This window comes from Etheostoma spectabile, unplaced genomic scaffold, assembly GCF_008692095.1.
Source record: "Etheostoma spectabile isolate EspeVRDwgs_2016 unplaced genomic scaffold, UIUC_Espe_1.0 scaffold394, whole genome shotgun sequence".
In the NCBI taxonomy this organism is placed as follows: domain Eukaryota; kingdom Metazoa; phylum Chordata; class Actinopteri; order Perciformes; family Percidae; genus Etheostoma; species Etheostoma spectabile.
Genome location: NW_022605599.1, coordinates 705,533 through 724,136, shown reverse-complemented (window position 1 = coordinate 724,136; position 18,604 = coordinate 705,533). Strand labels below are relative to the sequence as shown.

The following is an 18,604-nucleotide window of genomic DNA, read 5'->3' as shown; positions in this document are numbered from 1 at the left end:
GTTTAAGGTGATTATGCACTTATGTAAACATATTGTGAATACTGTATTCCATTTCTGCCAAACATTGCCCTAAATCCTAGACAGTGGTTCCACAAGTAGATGCTGTGAGCCATTGGGCGCCTAAAGGACAAGCCGGTTTTCCATGTTAAACCTGTCAAGGCAAAAAAAACCAATCAATACATATTCATCACCATATTAAAAGCCCCAGTAGTAATGCAGTTATACTTGTTACTTGTTGATGTCAACCTGTGCTCAGGTTCGGGGGTGTAGAGACTTGCTGCTGCTCAGATAAAAGATTAGCATCAGAGGATAAATACTATGTGCACGGCGATGACCTGGACTTGAGATGAAAAGGTCTTCTTCGTCTTTGAAGCTACTCGGAGTTGAATCGGAGTTTAGAGCGTGACGTGCTGATTGGACTAGGTTTCTTTTAAAGGGCTGCTTTACCCGGGAAGACAGACTTTAAACATTTTCAAAAACTATTTTATTTAAATTGCAAGACAGAAAGGGAAATGCAAACGTTCACAAAGAATGAATCTTAAATGACTCTTTAAATTATAAATATATGTGCTGACCAAAAACAAAACAAAGCCGAGACAATGTTTGTTTCCAAGACATCTTCTTCTTGCTCCTAGCATTCCAGAAAAAGAGGTCTAGATCTTCCACTTTGTTCCATTTGGCTTGCTGTAATGTGTTTATTCACTAATTTGGGAAAGCTGCACTACTTAACCTCTATCACCTGAAATGACAATCGCCTAAAGGCCGGTGCTGCATTACATTCTACTAATTGTAATCTTGAGGCCCTGTTCTGTAGAGGAGAGTTGGGTCAAAATCTAGTTTTAAGACCTTATTATTTCAATTAATATTGTGCTTACATGCTGTAAGCAAAGCAAATTTCTGTTTTAATCAAATTTTCTACCAGCTCATTGACACAAAGCAAACTGTGGACCAGGCAGCGTTGCAGCTGAGGACTATTTCTTGGTTGCTGGGGCTCTTGGCAAAATATAATTAAAGTGCCATGTGTAGTCTGCTGTGTGCACCATGTTTGATGGGTACCTACATGACAGCGTACATGCACAATGGGGAGAGAGGTGGAAGAAGTCTAACTCTACGATTAGGTTTGGGAATAAGTAGGTGGGACTACTTTAGTTAAAATTCCTTTGGGTCATGGTCAGTAGAAAATGTCTCAAATCAAATGAGTCTAGGATTAAAGCTACTCTTGTCACTAAAAGTTTGTCTTTGTGTCCCTTTCTCATAGTCCATTATATGGCAAAGAATTAACAGCGTTATAATTTATGAGTGTGCGTAAGACCTCCAAACAAATAACCTCCATGAAATATTGGTTTGCCTCCAATCCTGTAAAACTGCTTCTCACTTAGCTTTCATAATTTCCATTTGATTAATTCGTTTGAGTTTTGCCCTACCCCTAAATCCTGTTGACAATAGTTCCCTTTAATTATTTTAAATTTTTAACAATGTGTTTATATGTTTATACTTGTAATTTATGAGGCTTGGTTCCCTTGGCCTTCTTGTGTTTAGAGATTTTGTGATGCTCACCTACAGCACCAAAACAAATTCCTTGTATGTGTAAAAAAAATTGTACTTGGCAAGCTTTTTCTGATTCTAATAATTTTGCACATGCCATTGATTTTTCAATTCCAACTTATTTTATTAGCATGGCATGTAATTACATCTGTGTTGTCAAAGCATATACAGGAAACTATTGAATAATGAAAGAAAGCTATTGTAGTCAAAATACAATCACGTGATTCAAGATTAGAATTATGAGGAGTAAAGTAACTTTATTCTTTGTGTACTCTTGCAGCTTATGTTTTGTACATAAGGATGAATTTATTCATGGCAGAAGCTTACATATATATCTAATCTGCCATCAAGGACAAACAGATGAAGGTTGAGGTAGGACATAATGCTTAGTAATGTTATGGATACATGAAGGAAAATGTGTCAGTGTTTGGGTGGCAGTTATTATAGATGTATTCTTTGTATGGTTTCCATGGTTTTATATGGTGACAACGTCCATTTGAAATGCTTATTCTCAGATGTGGTAACGTTGTGTCTTTATTCAGTTATGAACGCACGCATAACTTAACAATAAGTCGGTGTTTTTCAAATTTGGATACTTGGTGTTTTACGTTCACTTTTTATGATAGAGAAATTCTCTTAAAGAAGTGTCAAAACACATTAATAGGCAAGGACACTTTTACCATATTTTAACAGTACCAAAAGTCACAAAATCCATCTGGCACTTCAGCATCATGGAACAGTGCCATGGATTTACCAATACACAGCAGAGTTAGGCTGCTGCTATTTCAGCACCTCAGCCGCTAGAGTCTAACTTTCACAAACCTCAGTCAGATAAAGGATCAATGAGTCAGGCCGGTATCCTGATAAAAAGATAGAGTACTGAGGAAACAGAGTCATTTCCATAACTGCTGTTAGGGGCACCGCTCATAAAGTCACTCAATTCCTCTCGTCCTTTTTATGATTTAAGGATGCGTGAGCAGGGCTGTGTAATTTCTAAAATACGAACATATTCATGAAAGTGTAATAAAAACCGCACGTTAGTGCCTTTCCAAGTTATCAAGATTGGATCTGCTTATTCCACCAACACATTTCACACCAGGCTGATGCATAATTGTCCTTCTGTTGGGCCAGAATGAGGATAGCAGCTAATTGAGACATTAAGGAGACGGACGCCAAGACGGTGTCCAAAATCGGAGCTTGTTTGCTAATGCGTGTGCCTTCTGTCTCTCGTTCACTCTTCAAGGCGGCCAGGCTTCACAGTTGTTGGAGTGTGTTTTATATTTGGCAGCCTATTGTGTGCAGGGATACAGCCATTTAAGAATTATATGTCCCCCACCCTCTGTATTCATCCACTGCATTTAAAATGTGTCCAGAAAACTTCGATGACAAAATGCTTTTATACATTTTGGCTATGCTTTAGACTGTGCAAGGTCATGAAGCTTAACCCAGCAAGTCTCATTTGAGCTTTCCATTTAAATAAATGCATACAGATGAGCCAAAATGGATGTTAAGGGTTACAACTCATGGAAATCTCCCCTCACATTTCAATTCGTTCTAATATTGGGTAATTGCTGAATTCAAATTTGCATAATGTAACTCTTATTGGTGAGTGTGTGTTCCTGGGCAAAATCTGTGACAAATGTACTGTACATTAAACAGTCTGTATGACTTTTTAGATTTTGGTATTAGCTGTATTTGTTACTTTAATAAAGTTGAATAAAACAACCACCTTCACTTCTCAGTTTTCCACCAGGGTTTTGCATGCAACAGTTTTTGCATTGCAGTGTAATGCTTTCGTTGGTTATAATAAACCATTAGTGCAGAGCTTATCAGTATACCACACAATCAGAGGTTTACATGTTTTAACTGAGTTGTACACTGAACTATTCAGTGAAGTTATTACCAGTGAAGCAGTTTTGCGTTAGTCCCAGACCTGCCTGAGGCTGGGATGTACCACACAACACCTTGTATGTCATTTGTTAATGTAAGCCAAGACTTGCACACACAAATGTTACTTTTTAACAGCGGAAACCACGGGTTTAGTTGCCTTTGAATTCTAAATGTCCAAGAACCTGGTTGATTGTCTCCTTAGCACAACTACTGATCACAAAAGTTGTTTTCTTAATTTATTAGTTGTTTTCACATGTAAAGCTCTTTTCCGTATCCTGCTTGCTTCCCCAGGGGCCATTGTTTCAACAGACTCAAATTATATCTAAATTTTCTTTTTTCTTTACTCACTTTGTTTATGCTATTAAGAGACATCCATGAGGAATTGTTTTGCTTGTCACACAACACAGATTCATTTAATCAAATGAGAAGTGCTGGGTAGAAAATCCTCACAACCGTTGCCGACCCACACTCTCCCCATTCTGATCTGAGGCCACGGATAGCTGACGATGTTTATATTGAATGAATGGCCTTACTGGTCTTTAAAACCTTAGTATAGGCAGACAATGTTCTCTACAGTGACATTAAGGGGAAATAGAGCTAATCTCTCTCTCTCTCTCTCTCTCTCTCTCTCTCTCTCTCTCTCTCTCTCTCTCGTCTCTCCTCTCCCCTCTCCTCTCTCTCCGCATTGTTGACCTGTGGCCATGCCGCGCGTGTGTGTGAGGGCCGCAGCCTGCCAGAACTGGGCCTCAGACAAGACAAGATCCGGGTCAATGGCTGTGCGATCCAGTGCAGAGTGACGACCGAAGACCCGTCCAGAGGCTTCCAGCCAGACACCGGACGGATTGAGGTAGGGTCCATCTTGAAATTACTTCTGGCCTCTGCTGTATGTCAAGTAGACTTAGATTGACTCCCGCAAGGAAATTGAATTTCCAGCAGCTTACAAGACATTTGAATAGAGACTTAGGTATAAAATTTACAGTATAGAAAAAAGTATAAAATAACAAACTTATATAAACTTACTATAAAAAAGACCTTTAGCATAAATGAAACCGTTAAGAGCAGTTAGTGTTAGTATTTAATTGCACAGTGAAAGAGTGGTGACCACTCCTTCTCTTCCTACCTGTTCTGTCCTCTGCACCCTATTTCCTCCTCCCCCCTGAGTGATGAGTTGAACAGTCTGATGGCAAGAGGGACGAAGGAGTTCTTCAGTCTGCCCGTCCCACACTTGGGAATTGTGGGATGTGGACAAAGAGTCGACACATCACTTTCAGAGTCTGGAGAAAGTCTGCAAGTTGAGATGATTCAGTGAAAATGTATGCCTACTTCTAATTAGTTTTGATTTATTTTTTTTAATTTATGGGGTGGCAGAAAGACAACTCTTATTAATCAAGCCTTGATACTTCTGCACAGTTTGCTTTTATTGCCGTGTCATGCCAAACATGTAATTCATCCTGCTAGGGATTACATGTCCCTACTACATGGCGAACATCAACGCTATAACAAGAATGTGACTGTGCATAGCTGATAGCAAACACCTATGCAACACAAAGAAGAAGAAAACATCAAAAATATCATTACCTACACTACCTACTTTAATGTAACGTGCTTAAGTGCAAACTTTTAAAGAATCAACTCTGGATTTTACCTAACTAAAATGTAAGGAGTGTCTGTCTTTTGATTTTCTCGACAACTGTTCCGCCAATCGATAACACACTTGGTGTATTTCTGTGGACCTACAACAAGGAAGTGCAGTATCGAGTGTGAGCTCTTGAGATCTATGTGACATACAGTGGGGCTTGAAAGTTTGGGCACCCCAGGTAGAAAAAATTTACTAATGTGCATAAGGATAATGCAAAAGTTTGGACCCCCTGCAGAGAAAGGGCCCAGGAGGCCAGAACTTTTGCAGACACCATTTTTTTGTTTTCTGTTGAAATGAAATGAAATCTAACTTTTTGTGACATATATTATATTAATGTCTAATCTGTCACTTTTCTTGGCTTCTTTATGCACATTAATACAAATTTATACCTTGGGTGCCCAAACTTTCGAGCCCCACTGTATATATTAGTGCAATATGTACACACTATGTAGTGTATTGAGAGGGGACCCCTATTCACTCTTAAGATCAGATGAAGACAGAGAGCCTGCAGATGTTACATAGTTGCAAAACCAAACATTTCAAGCATCAGGGATGCAGCTTTCAGAATGAACGCTTTTGTTACTGGAAATAGCCTGATACCAAATGGATCGCTGTTAGCAGATGACGTGTCTACTTCATCATCAATGCCAGGCAATCGGCCCGTTCAAACAGTACTACTGTAAAATTAAAACCATACACAAATTCTTAAACTCAGCGTCTATCACTGAGATGATGCATTGAGCACATTCTGGCGCATTCTTCTTCTAGACTGAGATACTGTCCAGTTTCAGCAGTGAGTGGTAAAATGCCAGATCCCAACTGGGCACATTAAGCTCTTTGCTTCCAAGATTAATTATGCAACATAAGTCGTTCATCTTTTCTCCTTGAAAAAATGTAGGCAGTTTAAGTTGAGTACATACACGTGGCTTGCACAGCAACATGGTGTGTGTGTGTGTTTAAGTGCGCACACACACGTGTGCTTACAGTCACAGCTGCAGAGATCAACCAGAACACAAATTATACAGTAGGTCTGTCACATGATGATCTATATAGTTCAGTGGTGCAATCATAAACGTGCATTGCCATATGAGGTCTGAGTGGGATGGCATGATTTCCCTGTGTGTTTCTGCATGACTGAATACGTTTTCATCTGGATCTCCATGTGTGCGTCTAGTTGTATTTAGTTTAGTGAATGCATTGTGCTGTAAAATGAGTATTCACACATGAGGCCGAAGGGTTCCTGTATGAGCGCTCGGTGTGTCCATCCACAGACACATATCCTGTCTATCTACACGTTTCTCATCGTGTCTCAATGAATCTCTCTCTCGCTGATGAGGTCTGATCCCTGGATGCTTTTTGCTGTCAGGTCCTTTTGCCCTTCATCCTAGACTATGCACCCACCCCCACTTTTCTTGCTTTGTTTCTCCCTATCATCCTCTGTCCTCTCCCTTTCTTTATTGCTTCTGCTTACTGATTCTCTTTTATAGCTTTTTTTGGCCCGTATCAAAATGCTTTACAAATACAATAATGAGATGGTAAAAAAACAGTTTGAATCGATTTAAAAATGGCACACTAGTTACAACAAGGTTTAATAGGAAAAACACAATACTTTATCAGAATGAAAACAAATGAAACCACGTGTGTGTGTCAAAAGATAATGTTTAGAGATAATGGTGCCTTGGACCTTAGCAGAGCAGTTCTTAAAAGCCTTGGGTCCATAGGGGTTATGGCTGGAACCTAGACTCTGCTAATCGTGGAAAATGCTGCTTATAATGAAACTAATTCTTTAAACAGTGCAGAGAAGCTAGAAAACAAGTAGTATAAAGAATGTGCCCTCAGTTTGCTTCAGCATCCTGTCAGAAATCTGCAATCTACAGCCGAGCAGTGGACAAAAGCACGCCAGGGAAGCCAGTCAATGAGATTGTCAAATTTATTGCAATTGGAAAACTATAAATTTCCTTGAGACCTTCTAGATTCTTATGGGTCATCATGGGTGTCGGGAATTAAATACTGCCTGCTGCTTGGAGTCTTAACGCGGTGGTTTTTGACTAGGGCTGAACAATATTGTGTTTTAGCATCGACATCGCGATGTGTGCATGCGCAATAGTCACATCGCTGGACGTTATGATGTTGACGCTAACACTTTTTTGCTGCTTGATAAAGTAAACTCTCAGCGTTCTCCTTTTACATGATTATAACCGGCCAAGCCTTCCCCTTTTAAGGTGTGTGTGTGTGTGTGTGTGTGTGTGTGTGTGTGTGTGTGTGTGTGTGTGTGTGTGTGTGTGTGTGTGTGTGTGTGTGTGTGTGTGTGTGTGTGTGTGTGTGTGTGTGTGTGTGTGTGTGTGTGTGTGTGTGTGTGTGTGTGTGTGTGAGAGATGTTAGTCCGCCGGGGTTTGTTATGTGAAGTGAGAGGCAGCAGCTAATATAGTTAGCCTGAAGATCCCAGGGGTCGGTCCGTCCCAACTGACGTTAGGCTCCGGAGCCGCGGCGCTGGAAACGTAACCCTAATCTACTACAGAAGTCTGTGTCTGGTCTAACGTCATTTCCACTGATTTATTTGTTCTGGGAGACACCGTGTGTGTTGCTAGTGCGCGTGACGTGCAGGTCTGATTAATTTATCAAACTAACGAGCTAACCCCGCTAGTCGACCCCAACCTGACATCTAGAGGAAGCAGCATGCAGTCACTGTCACCACGCTAGCCTGGATTGATTATTATATGAATCCAATGGTGATGCTAGTCAACCAGCGTACTTCTACCTGATGTCCCTCTCCAACACCACTGAAGAAGAGTAACGTTAGTCACAGCTGACTTGCTTTGGTGTTTGTAAAGTATTAAAGTTGAACAAAGTATAGTTCCCATTAGAAAAGATCCTTTTTCATTTTTTTTCTTCTATGTAGATGCACTCCCCTACAAAATCCCCGCTGTAGTTGAGAATGATTTATTTCCAAATAAAGCTATTCATGTCATCTTTTAAAAATTACTTTTTCTTTTTTGATATCGCAATATATATCCCAGGAAAAAAAATATTGCAATGTAAGATTTGTCCAATATCGTGCAGGCCTATTTTTGACCACTCGGATGTGATTAAATTCACTTTTCAGTCAAACGAGTCATCGGGCTCTGGTTCTGAGCGAGAGAGCAGGTGAAACAAATGGTGGTTGAAACGGCGTTGTGTACACAGGTTGAGTCCACTTGGATTTGAGTCCATTAATTAATCCCCGGGGGGGGGGGGGGGGGGGGGGGTTGTTTTTAATTCACTCAGTTTATGTGGCTCAATGATCAGACCAAATGTTAACATTATCCTAGATAAATCATCACATTCAGATAAAACATGTATCTGATGCTTTTTGAGCTAAATGTAAGTCAGCCGCTCACACTCCAGCCTCACGCAGGCCCAGAAGATACAAGCTGTTCAGATGCATTCTCACTGGGAAAATAGCTGCTTGCACTGTATAGTGCTTTTCAAAAACAAACTGCCATGGAATAGCCTGTGACCTTTCCACATTTCAAAGACTTTCTGCCTTGTTTCCACCCCCCCTCCCCCCCCCCTATTTTCTCTTTCAGCTTCCCCTGCAATACTTGATACTTCCCTCCCACCTACAACTCATCTTGATATAACGTACATTTTTTCCTCTCATACTTATCCTCCTCTGTTTCAAGCGCTGCTTCCCCCCCCCTCTCCACCCAATCCCATCTCAATTTCTTTTATCTCATCCTCTATCTGTTCCCCATCTCTCCTCCGCACCCCTCTTTTTCTCCACCTTCCTACACCATTTAGCCACAGAGTCTGGGGTGTAGTCTGTGTGATCCGCAGGTATACGCAGTATACCCACTAAGAAATCTCCAGGATGTCCATATACCCACTTAAAAATGTGCAATGATACGTAACAACATAGTTTTTTGACAGCACTTTCACTTCAGATATTTGTATTCACAGATACAGGTTGAGTAATGTGACAGCAAACTAACCTAACACTGCAGAATATGCAGAGAGACTTTTCTCATCTTTCATCAGCCCGCTGAGCGCAGTGTGTAGTTTTTGCGTAGCGACCGGGCCCAAATGCTCCGCCCTTAACGCCAGAATCCTCCGTTCACTGCTCATTCAAGACAAATATAAGTAGCCTATTTTATTTTGTCCTTGTTGCTTTGGGGTCAACGTTTGTGATCCAGGCTTAAGTCCCTGATGTGAAAGCCCCCTAACTGTTTTTCCATTATGTTTTTGATTATATTTTGAATGTCATCTGTGTTTTCCCTTGAATGAATAAAGGTATTCCCACCCTGAATTGCTGCATAAAAATGTATCAGAATGTAGGAGATCTTTATAACTGCGTACATGCACGTATGTGATCAAAAATATTACCCAAGGGCTGTGACAAGGACAGCCGCTGAGCAAAGCACTAATGTGGAAGGCAGGAAGGTGAGGAAGTTGTCACGCTGTCGGCTTTTGGTCAACTTGGGTAATCCACTTTGACTTTGGGTCGGACGCTGAAGTGGAAAGGCTACTTCCATTAAGCACAAACATCAGCTGTAAAAAGCACAAGAGTGTCAGATGCTTTTCAATCTTCATGAAGAAACAAGGGAGACATCAGAACAGAAGGAGAGCTGGTGCAGGGGGGTGTTAGGGTAAAAAAATAAAAGAGGAAGAGAAAATGGATAGAAATGGAGGAGCTCAATGAATCAGGACGAGTCAGGAAAACCATGTTTTTATTAAAACAGATGTATGAGACAGTAGACTGATGGGTGTTTGTGGTTGAATAAGTAATGGCTCCATCCTTGCATCTCTTTGACTTCATTTTCTCTTCTGGGTGGAGAATAGATAAAGAAACAGGGATATGAGAGCTTTCTACCTTGTTCTCTTATCGTCTTTTAATGGAGCTCTCAGACAGCTGAAGGAGAAAGGCGAGAAGACAGACGGAGAGGAACAGAAGCAAACGAGGGAGGCTAGATTGTGTGCACTGAGAGAAGTAGAGCAGCATTAAAAAGAACCATTACTTAACTTTTATTCTAAGGTCTGACCCACAATTGCGGTGTCGTACCCCATGCTGTTGCACTGGGTCTGCACTTGGACTGTCTGCTGGTGTTCATTGCACTGCAGACAGTTTTCTATTCTGGGACAACTGTTTTTCAGGAAGATCCACTCTGTGCTAGTCTAACGTTTAGGTGCTTAAAGCTGCTTGGTTTGAGTACCTTCCACTTACTGAGTTTAATGCCCACCTACTGTAATCTTTGTTTAAAGGCTTTTGACAGTATCTCATGGTCTTCATCAGCAATGGAGTTTGTTTGATTGTTGTGGAACCATCAAACCTTCTCCCTGCCACACAAACCCGTTTTTACTTGTATTTTTTGAGGTGTGTGTGTGTGTGTGTGTGTGTGTGTGTGTGTGTGTGTGTGTGTGTGTGTGTGTGTGTGTGTGTGTGTGTGTGTGTGTGTGTGTGTGTGTGTGTGTGTGTGTGTGTGTGAAGATGAACTGCTACCTCCTCTGTCAGCTGTAGAGACTTAAAAGAAATAAGAGGAGAAATCCGACCAATCACAACAGCTGGTCAGTCTGATGTCATGCTGCCTGAGCTCATTAATAATCATGAGCTGGGTAAAGGATGCTGCTAGCCAGGCTCTCATTGGCTCATTTTAACCAATCAGAGTCAAGCAGCTTAGCTGGTTGAATATTAATGAGAACTGGTCCAAATGGAGCCGAGTCTTCCTGCAGGCTTTCTATACCACGCTAGAATGGCTTGAAACAAGGTAACCACGGTAACCGAGTTACAGAGTCCATGGTAGGACGTCAGACATTACCACAAAGTCATGAAGTCCGGGTGGCAGGGCACCTTTAACGCTGTGTACACAGCTTTGCATGCTTTTGAATTAATAGATACCATAACTCATTTCTTATCATGGAGGCTGAATAATGGACTGTATGGCCACAATCAGCCAGACCACAGCACCGCATTCTGGCAGAAAAAGCAGCCCCTCATTCATTTAAAGGAAGCCACAACTCTGGCACAGCGGGGGTGCAAACACAGAACAGAGTTGTTAAATCCTTTTCCCATATTTAGAAATCACAGTGCAGTGTTTGTCATCTTAGAGACTGGTAATCAAATTATTGCTCATCTCCATTTCCTGCCTTTCATCTTCTCACCGGTACCTGAACGCACCCGTTGCACGCCCGTGAGCTATCTGTCTGCCAAAGAATAATGGATATGCTGGATTATATCAAACTGTACAAAAAATCTGGCTCAAGAACAACCACAGCATATATATATATATATATATATTTTCCTTTGGAATTACTTTTAGAGTATTAAACGTTAAATTAAAAATGCATACAAATTACAATGAATGATCCATGATCATATAAATAGGAATCCAGCTTCATGCAATCCTAGAAGTATGAAAGTATGAAAGGAGAGTAGCTTTCATTTGGCAGCTCTGTGTGCTCTGGGACAACACTGGAGGAAGGTATGAAACATGGTGGAATCATATTAGAATATCTCAACCATTAAGTGACTAGTATTGTTTAATGTCACAGCCGCTGCGAATGGAAACGCTTATACTTTTTGCTTTCACATGTGGGGCAACATACATGTTTAGGTGAGAATAAGTAATAAGGTGTGAAGCGGGAGATGGGGGTGGAGGGGGAGACGAGGATGCAGAGGGATGGATGTGTTGGAGGCATGGACTGCTGCTTTGGGAACAAGCAAGCGGGGGGGGGGAGTAGTGAAGCTTGCCCCTTGACATTTATGATTGAATGTGTTTCTCGTCACATCCCGGGTATCCACCAACCTTTTGCCCCATAAGCTCAGTGGTCACTTCAGCTTGGTTGAGATGTGGAGCACGAGGGGAAAAGCCTTTATTCCCAATAGTGAATAAGTGGAGGATGACACTTTACCAAAAGCCCAACACCGTGGTGATCACAAAATGGAGGGCAACCCAACTTTCAGATCTATCCATCAATCGCTTTTCACAGATATCTCCATTTATTTGTAGCCAATCCCTCATCATGGTTGATCATTTCACTCATCTTCTGTCCTTTTCTTTCTTCCTAGCCATTCTACCAAACCTCTTTCCTAATTTCTCATTTTTTAATACCTAGTTATCCAATTTGTCCATCCCTCCATCCACTCGTCCATCCATTGATGTCCTCTTATTCTTTCTCCCATCCTCTTATCCTCTTAACATTCCCACCATATCTCCTTTCACTATTTTTCTCTTTCTCTCCCCTCTGTCCCCACAAAGAGACAGCTAGTAATGAGGCCCAATCCCGCTGTTCCTGTCTCCTCCGTGTTCCCATTATCCACCTACTCCTGATACTAAGCACCTCATTTCACTTCTTCCTTTTCCTCTTTCCCACTTTGCCTTCTCTCTGTCCTTCCTTCCTGCTGTCGTGTGCTTTTCAGTGGACCTTTTTTTTTTTTTTTTTTTTTAAATCCATAGCTACCCATGTAGCTCTAGAGGAATTGAAACCCTTACTCTGACAGTATTTGTAGCCTTTGGGGAGCTACAAGACCTCGCTCTTTCATCCTCTTTCATTCCTTAGCGGTCTGAATTTGAATATCAGAAAAGCATTTAACTGTCATCCTATAAATCACTTGTCTCTTCTGCTCTCTGTGTCAAGCAGCATTACTCACATCTGTCTCTTTTTCTACCAGCCCACCCCAACATGCAGCCTCCTCTTGTTTGTTTCTTTTATTGGAACACATTTGCATTCGTCACTCAAATGTATTAATAATAAGTCTTACAACCCTGCTGTGTGTGTATGGTTATGCTTGTCTGTTTTCTTTGAGCATGACTCTGTGCCCCATCCCCCAAAGAACAATTCCCTGTTTCAAAATAGGTTGAGTGCTAATTAGAGGAAGTGTGTTAGTCTTGCGTCCCCCATCATTGTAGCCCCTCCATGTGCTCACCATGAACGGCCCCCAGCCAACGTCGCTCACACACCGCCTTGGTAACTCTCGTAACACCCAGGACCCGTGACCAGAAACACACACATGCAGGAGGACAATCCACCAGACACACGCAGCCGTACAGGGTGTCATCTCAGAAGTGCGTGGAGAGCAGCGTCAACATGAGCTGACTTCCTCCAGCAGAGAGAGAGAGTGTGTGTGTGTGTGTGTGTGTGTGTGTGTGTGTGTGTGTGTGTGTGTGTGTGTGTGTGTGTGTGTGTGTGTGTGTGTGTGTGTGTGTGTGTGTGTGTGTGTGTGTGTGTGTGTGTGTGTGTGTGTGTGTGTGTTAGTGAAGCCAGGTGACTGAAAGACATCCAGTGCATGTTGATTTATAGTACAGGCCTCTGGTGTCTTTTTCACATAATCTCTGGTCAGATCTGCCACTCATCTCCATGGTAATTATGGGCCTAAATTAGCTCCGTATTTTACAGAGTGACATTTCTATTCCTCCCTTTCCTCCATTAGTGCACCTACCACTCACTTCTCTGCTAATGCATTTGGTAGTATTGTCCAATTACTGTCTCACTTTCTTTTCCCCTACTCCGCCTCTCTGATGACAAAAATCATTACTAATAATATACAACCTGCACAGAAATCATTGCTTATAATTTAGTCAGAAATATTTTAATTGAAAATTGGGGTGAAACATGCATGAGGGCACGCCCAAAGACCCCGTCACACTCTGAATTTTCAGATGAACTGCGTCTGGTTCCACGTGTTGTAAAGGGTGCTCCCGTATCCTCGGCTATAGCTCCTCAATGATCCGTCCTCGGGGACGGAATAAGAGCTGTGAGACCTTCACCGAGGAGGGACAGAACCACATCCGGTTCATCCGAGGAACATCTGAAGCCATCAAATACGGGGTCAGAGTCTGTTGATCCCTGGTTCCTGACTAGGATCAGATCAGATCTGGTCCCACTACCCCGTCTGGCGGTGGCAGCCGTTACATGCCGGGTTGCTAGCCATAAAGAGAGCAGTGGCATGTTGTTTTTCATATCCGTCTCCCCAGGAACACCGACTACATAGTTGACCCTTTTTTATCTCTCAGGACAACGCCATGTACACTAATGGGTGACGTTCTCATCTGTATCTCTCCCCCCCTACCCCTCCATTATCTCTCTCACCTCTTTGCCTCTGTCTCCATCTGCCCTGCTCACGTCCTGCTGTTACTATCACTTTGTACGCATGTGGGCTTCAAATGCAGGTGGACAGGACATGCGTGCTCTGTAGTGTCTCTGCATGCATACAGGTGGAGGGGGGGGTGTCTGTCTGTAATGTTCCCTCCCATTCTCATATTCCATTTATGTTGTTTTTCCATCTGATCCGTTCTCTCCTTCCTTCCTTACTTCCTTCCTCCCTCCCTCCCTCCCTCCCTCCCTCCCTCCCTCCCAACTCTCCTGCTTTCATTTTCTAACATTCCTTTTCTGTTTTCACTTTCTGTCTGTCCTGTCGCTGTCTCCGTTCCCACTCCTAGTTCCATTTCCTATTTTCCTCTGTGTTAGTTTTCTTTCTAGTTATTATTCACTTGCTCTCTCTCTCTCTGTCCTTTCTCATCTCTTTCCCCCTTTGTCTCTATCGGTCTCTCCCTCTGCTCTTAGTTGATTTGTTTTTCCAGCTTCATTTTTCTTACTGTGTCGTCTTTCACCCTGTTTTCACATTGGTGTCTGTTTTCTATTTGATGCCCCTTTCCCTCTCCTCCCCGGATTCTATTCTACATCTCTTGTTCTTTTTGCTCCTATTGTTCTCTCTCTCTCTCTCTCTCTCTCTCTCTCTCTCTCTCTCTCTCTCTCTCGCGTTGCTGATTTTTATTTTTTCCAGTTCTCCCTTCACTTTCTGCTTTCTATCCTCTTCCATCTAATTTTTACACTCTTGTTCTGTCATTTTTCTTTCTCAGCGCCCCCCTTTCCATTTATTTGTACATCTCATATTGTCTCCCCCTTCTTACACCCTTCCCCTCTTTCTCATTCTCCCTTTTCAGTGGCTCTCTATGGCAATCTTCTCTTTGTCGCTTCTAAGTCCTGCATTCCTCCATCGAGCTTGCCCCTCCCTAACTCGTTTATTTTTAAATCAGATTTCTCTCTTCTCTCTTTCTCCTTCTCTTTATATACACCTGGTCCCCTGTTTCCTTTTTCACAATAAACCTCCCTGTTTCTTTTGCTAACACTGGCCTATTTCCCGGATGCCATTTCTCTCTCGCTCTCTCTCTCTCTTTCTGCCTCTCCTTTTCGTACCTAAAGGCCATTTCTCCCATTTTTTTGTCTCCCTCCTTTTCCCCACCCATCTTCTTTTCTCTCTCTCTGTCTTCTATGTCCTCATATCTTCAGGATTAACATTTGTATTTTCTAAGGGATCTCACAGACGCACTCTTTTATTTTGTAATTCCCCCCCCCCCCCCCCCCCCCCCCCCGTCTCTGGTGTGTGTGTGTGTGTGTGTGTGTGTGTGTGTGTGTGTGTGTGTGTGTGCCTGCACATGCCTGCATGTATTCACACATTACTGTATGCTGAAATTAATGGGTTCTGTGTGTGTCTTTCACTTTGAATCAGGCTCACCTCTCTTTGCAACTCAGTGTTTTTTGTGCACACTGCACAAAATGTTTGTGCTTAATTTAGGAACAATTGTCAGGTGTGTGTGTGTGTGTGTGTGTGTGTGTGTGTGTGTTTCCCATTCTGCGTGTTGCGTCCGTGTTCAGTGATACGAGGCAGCTGGCTGAGGGAGGGAGCATTATTTAAGCATGTTGATATTTAAGCATTCAGTCCATTGTATTTTTAAATGATCAAATTTTCTATGAATGTTTTTCTCTGAAAGTGTTCATTGTTCAGATATAATAAAATCATCCTTCAATAAAACTAGCCATTCATAACCCTAACCCATTTGTAGATTTTAGGATCTTGGGCTCTGATCTGATTTGTGCTGAAATTATTAGAATAAATAGGAAATAGTGTTTGAATTGGATGAGATTAAGTTGGTTTTACAGAGATTGTTTTAGCTGCATTGTATTCATGGTCATACTCATCATAAGATGGTGCGTTTAAGAGAGAGAGAGAGAGAGAAAACGAGCGTGTTGAGATAAGACTCGACTGAGAGAAACATAGACACAGAAACACTAGAATCAAAACAAGCATGAGGCAAGAAATGATGCCTACAGCTTGAAATGTACTGTAGTAATTATCCATATCAAATGAGCATTGCTAGTGTATTATACACATGCAACAAAAACTTGTTTTTGACTTAATTACTGATATGTATCTGTTGTGTTTGATGTGCTTTCACAGTCGAGCATTGTGGAGATAGTGAATACCGTCTCGACTCATGGAGAGCATGAATATCTTGTAAATATGTCAGATTTGAAATAAGAGTAACTAAAGAGTAATTAAGCTGGTAAACAAGGGCCTGCGGTTCTGAATTATTGTATGAAAGCATACAAATCACTGTAGGATACTAGTTCTGTAAAATCCTAATGTAGAGCAGCAGTACTTTGTATCATTTAGTCATTTCTCTCGAGGTCGACGTTAGAATCCGTGACCCGTAGAGCAAAGCCTGATAGCAAAAGATGAATCTGACCTCATTTTCTTTGATTTGGTATTAGTGTCAGTCTGTCACACTCTGCATGTTAATGTCAAAACGGGTAGCTAGCAATTTAAGATTTTTTTCTTTTCTTTTTGAGACACATACTGAATATAATACCCAAAATATGGGCGCCCGTTCTACCAACTGAGCTATCCGGGCGCCCGTCCACATTCATATTTAGACGCAACAAACTACAAAAAGCCTTGAAGTTTGAAAGGAAGTACAAAGAGTTGTTGCTATGGAGATGACACACCGTCGCATTGATGTGAGCTGGCAGGTTTCTGGGACGCTGCAGACCGGTGCGTTGGAAGTAGTTAGAAGTTTCAACGTGTCTCGTTGCACATTTCCCCTGTGAACTGGATTAACTAGCGGTTAGAAAATAAAAACCGTTAGAGTGGATTTCCATTGCTAGGCAACAGCCCGGTCCCTCGTTAACTTCCTGTCAGTTGATGTCACTATACGCATTATATTACATAAGTCCCTATGAAGCCCTGCGATTGGTTAGGGTTAGGCATTGACCTGGAGTGGTTAAGGTTAGGATAGCCGATTGGTTGGGTTAGGATTGGTTTAGCTGATTGGTTAGGACCTGAACGTGTGTGTGTGTGTGTGTGTGTGTGTGTGTGTGTGTGTGTGTGTGTGTGTGTGTGTGTGTGTGTGTGTGTGTGTGTGTGTGTGTGTGTGTGTGTGTGTGTGTGTGTGTGTGTGTGTGTGTGTGTGTGTGTGTGTGTGTGTGTGTGTGTGAGATATAGATATATAGATTTTAACTGATAGTAATAAAAGGTAAACATTCTTGTTGAAAGGTTAACCATTTACATTACTAGTGGTAACCTTTGTTTCTTCTCGCTCCTGATCCCCACGTTTGCTCAACTCTTTCCCTACTCATCTTTATTCCAGCTCTCATCTGGTTAATTTTATCCTTTTTTTTTGCATCTCCTTTCATCTTCCTTCTCCCTCCTTTTTCTTTTATTTCTTTCCCTCTTGACATGCAGAATATGTCTAAGAGGTTTCAGTGCAAGTGTCCTACATAACCACAGTCTGGCTGTAGTGGGGGTGTGTGTCTTTTTGTGTCTGTTTTTATTTTTTCTCCCTGGAGTGTGTTTACTGAAGTGTGCCTGTGTTGTGGTGTGTTCTTGAACCTTTTACAGGTTTAGTGATGCATCTCAGTGTCCATTTGTCTGCTTGTTTCTGTATGTATGTCAGTATCTGCAAGTGTTTGTGTGTGTGTGCACGCGTTTGAGTGTGTGTGTGCGTTTGAGTGTGTGTGTGTGTGTGTGTTTGAGTGTGTGAGGGTGGTTTTATCAGCTATTGCAGATGGCCACAGCCTCTCATCCATCGTTCCAGCGAAATGAAGAGCCCTCTGAAGAGTGAAAGCAGAGAAGAAAGGAACGGACAGACAGACAGGGAGAGAGGATGAGAGAGGGCGATGAGTCACAGAGCGAGTGTGGGAGAGAGAGGGATGGGAAGAAACAGCGAGAGGTGGAAAAGAGAAGAGGGCCATCAAAAGATGGAGAGATTGAGAGGAGTGATGGGGAGAGAGACACCGTGAAGTGTCTATCCGTGTGTGCTAGCCCTTCAGACCTATTAAGAATTTAAACTAACTTTTGGATATTGACATATCATGCTTGTAGAGTGTGTCTGTGTGTCTGTGTGTGTGCGTGCGTGCGTGCGTGTGTGTGTGTGTGTGTGTGCCCTGCAAGTGGACCTTTCCAAGTAAATTCTTCTTAGCTGACGTGCAGCTTGCTGCAACGGTTTGGTCACATAGGTAGAGGTGTGCGTGCGACAGTTGGCTTGCATTGAAAAAAGAGGCTCTTCAAATCGCCTTGGGATACGGAGTGTTTGCAATGCAGCACCCGCAGGAGAGAAAACAAACAGAAGAGACGGAGAGCGAGGGATAAAGCATCCAAAATAAATAAAAAACAAGCAAGCGCGTTAGAGATGAGTTTGTGCCGCTTCAAGAAGCAAGCGGTTGGAAAAGGTGAACGAGGGACAAAGTGTGTGTGCGTGTGCGTGTGCGTGTGCGTGT

General features: G+C 42.2%; 1 protein-coding gene across 1 annotated transcript in view; it reads left to right on the top strand.

Annotated features, from left to right (window-relative positions):
* The window catches only part of pcxb (pyruvate carboxylase b), a 280,578-nt gene that overhangs the window by 76,401 nt on the left and 185,573 nt on the right, over window positions 1–18,604 (top strand). Inside the window, exon 11 of the mRNA XM_032511564.1 lies at window positions 4,123–4,282. Coding sequence (XP_032367455.1) covers window positions 4,123–4,282 — 160 coding nt within the window. The remainder of the gene's footprint in view (window positions 1–4,122; window positions 4,283–18,604) is intronic.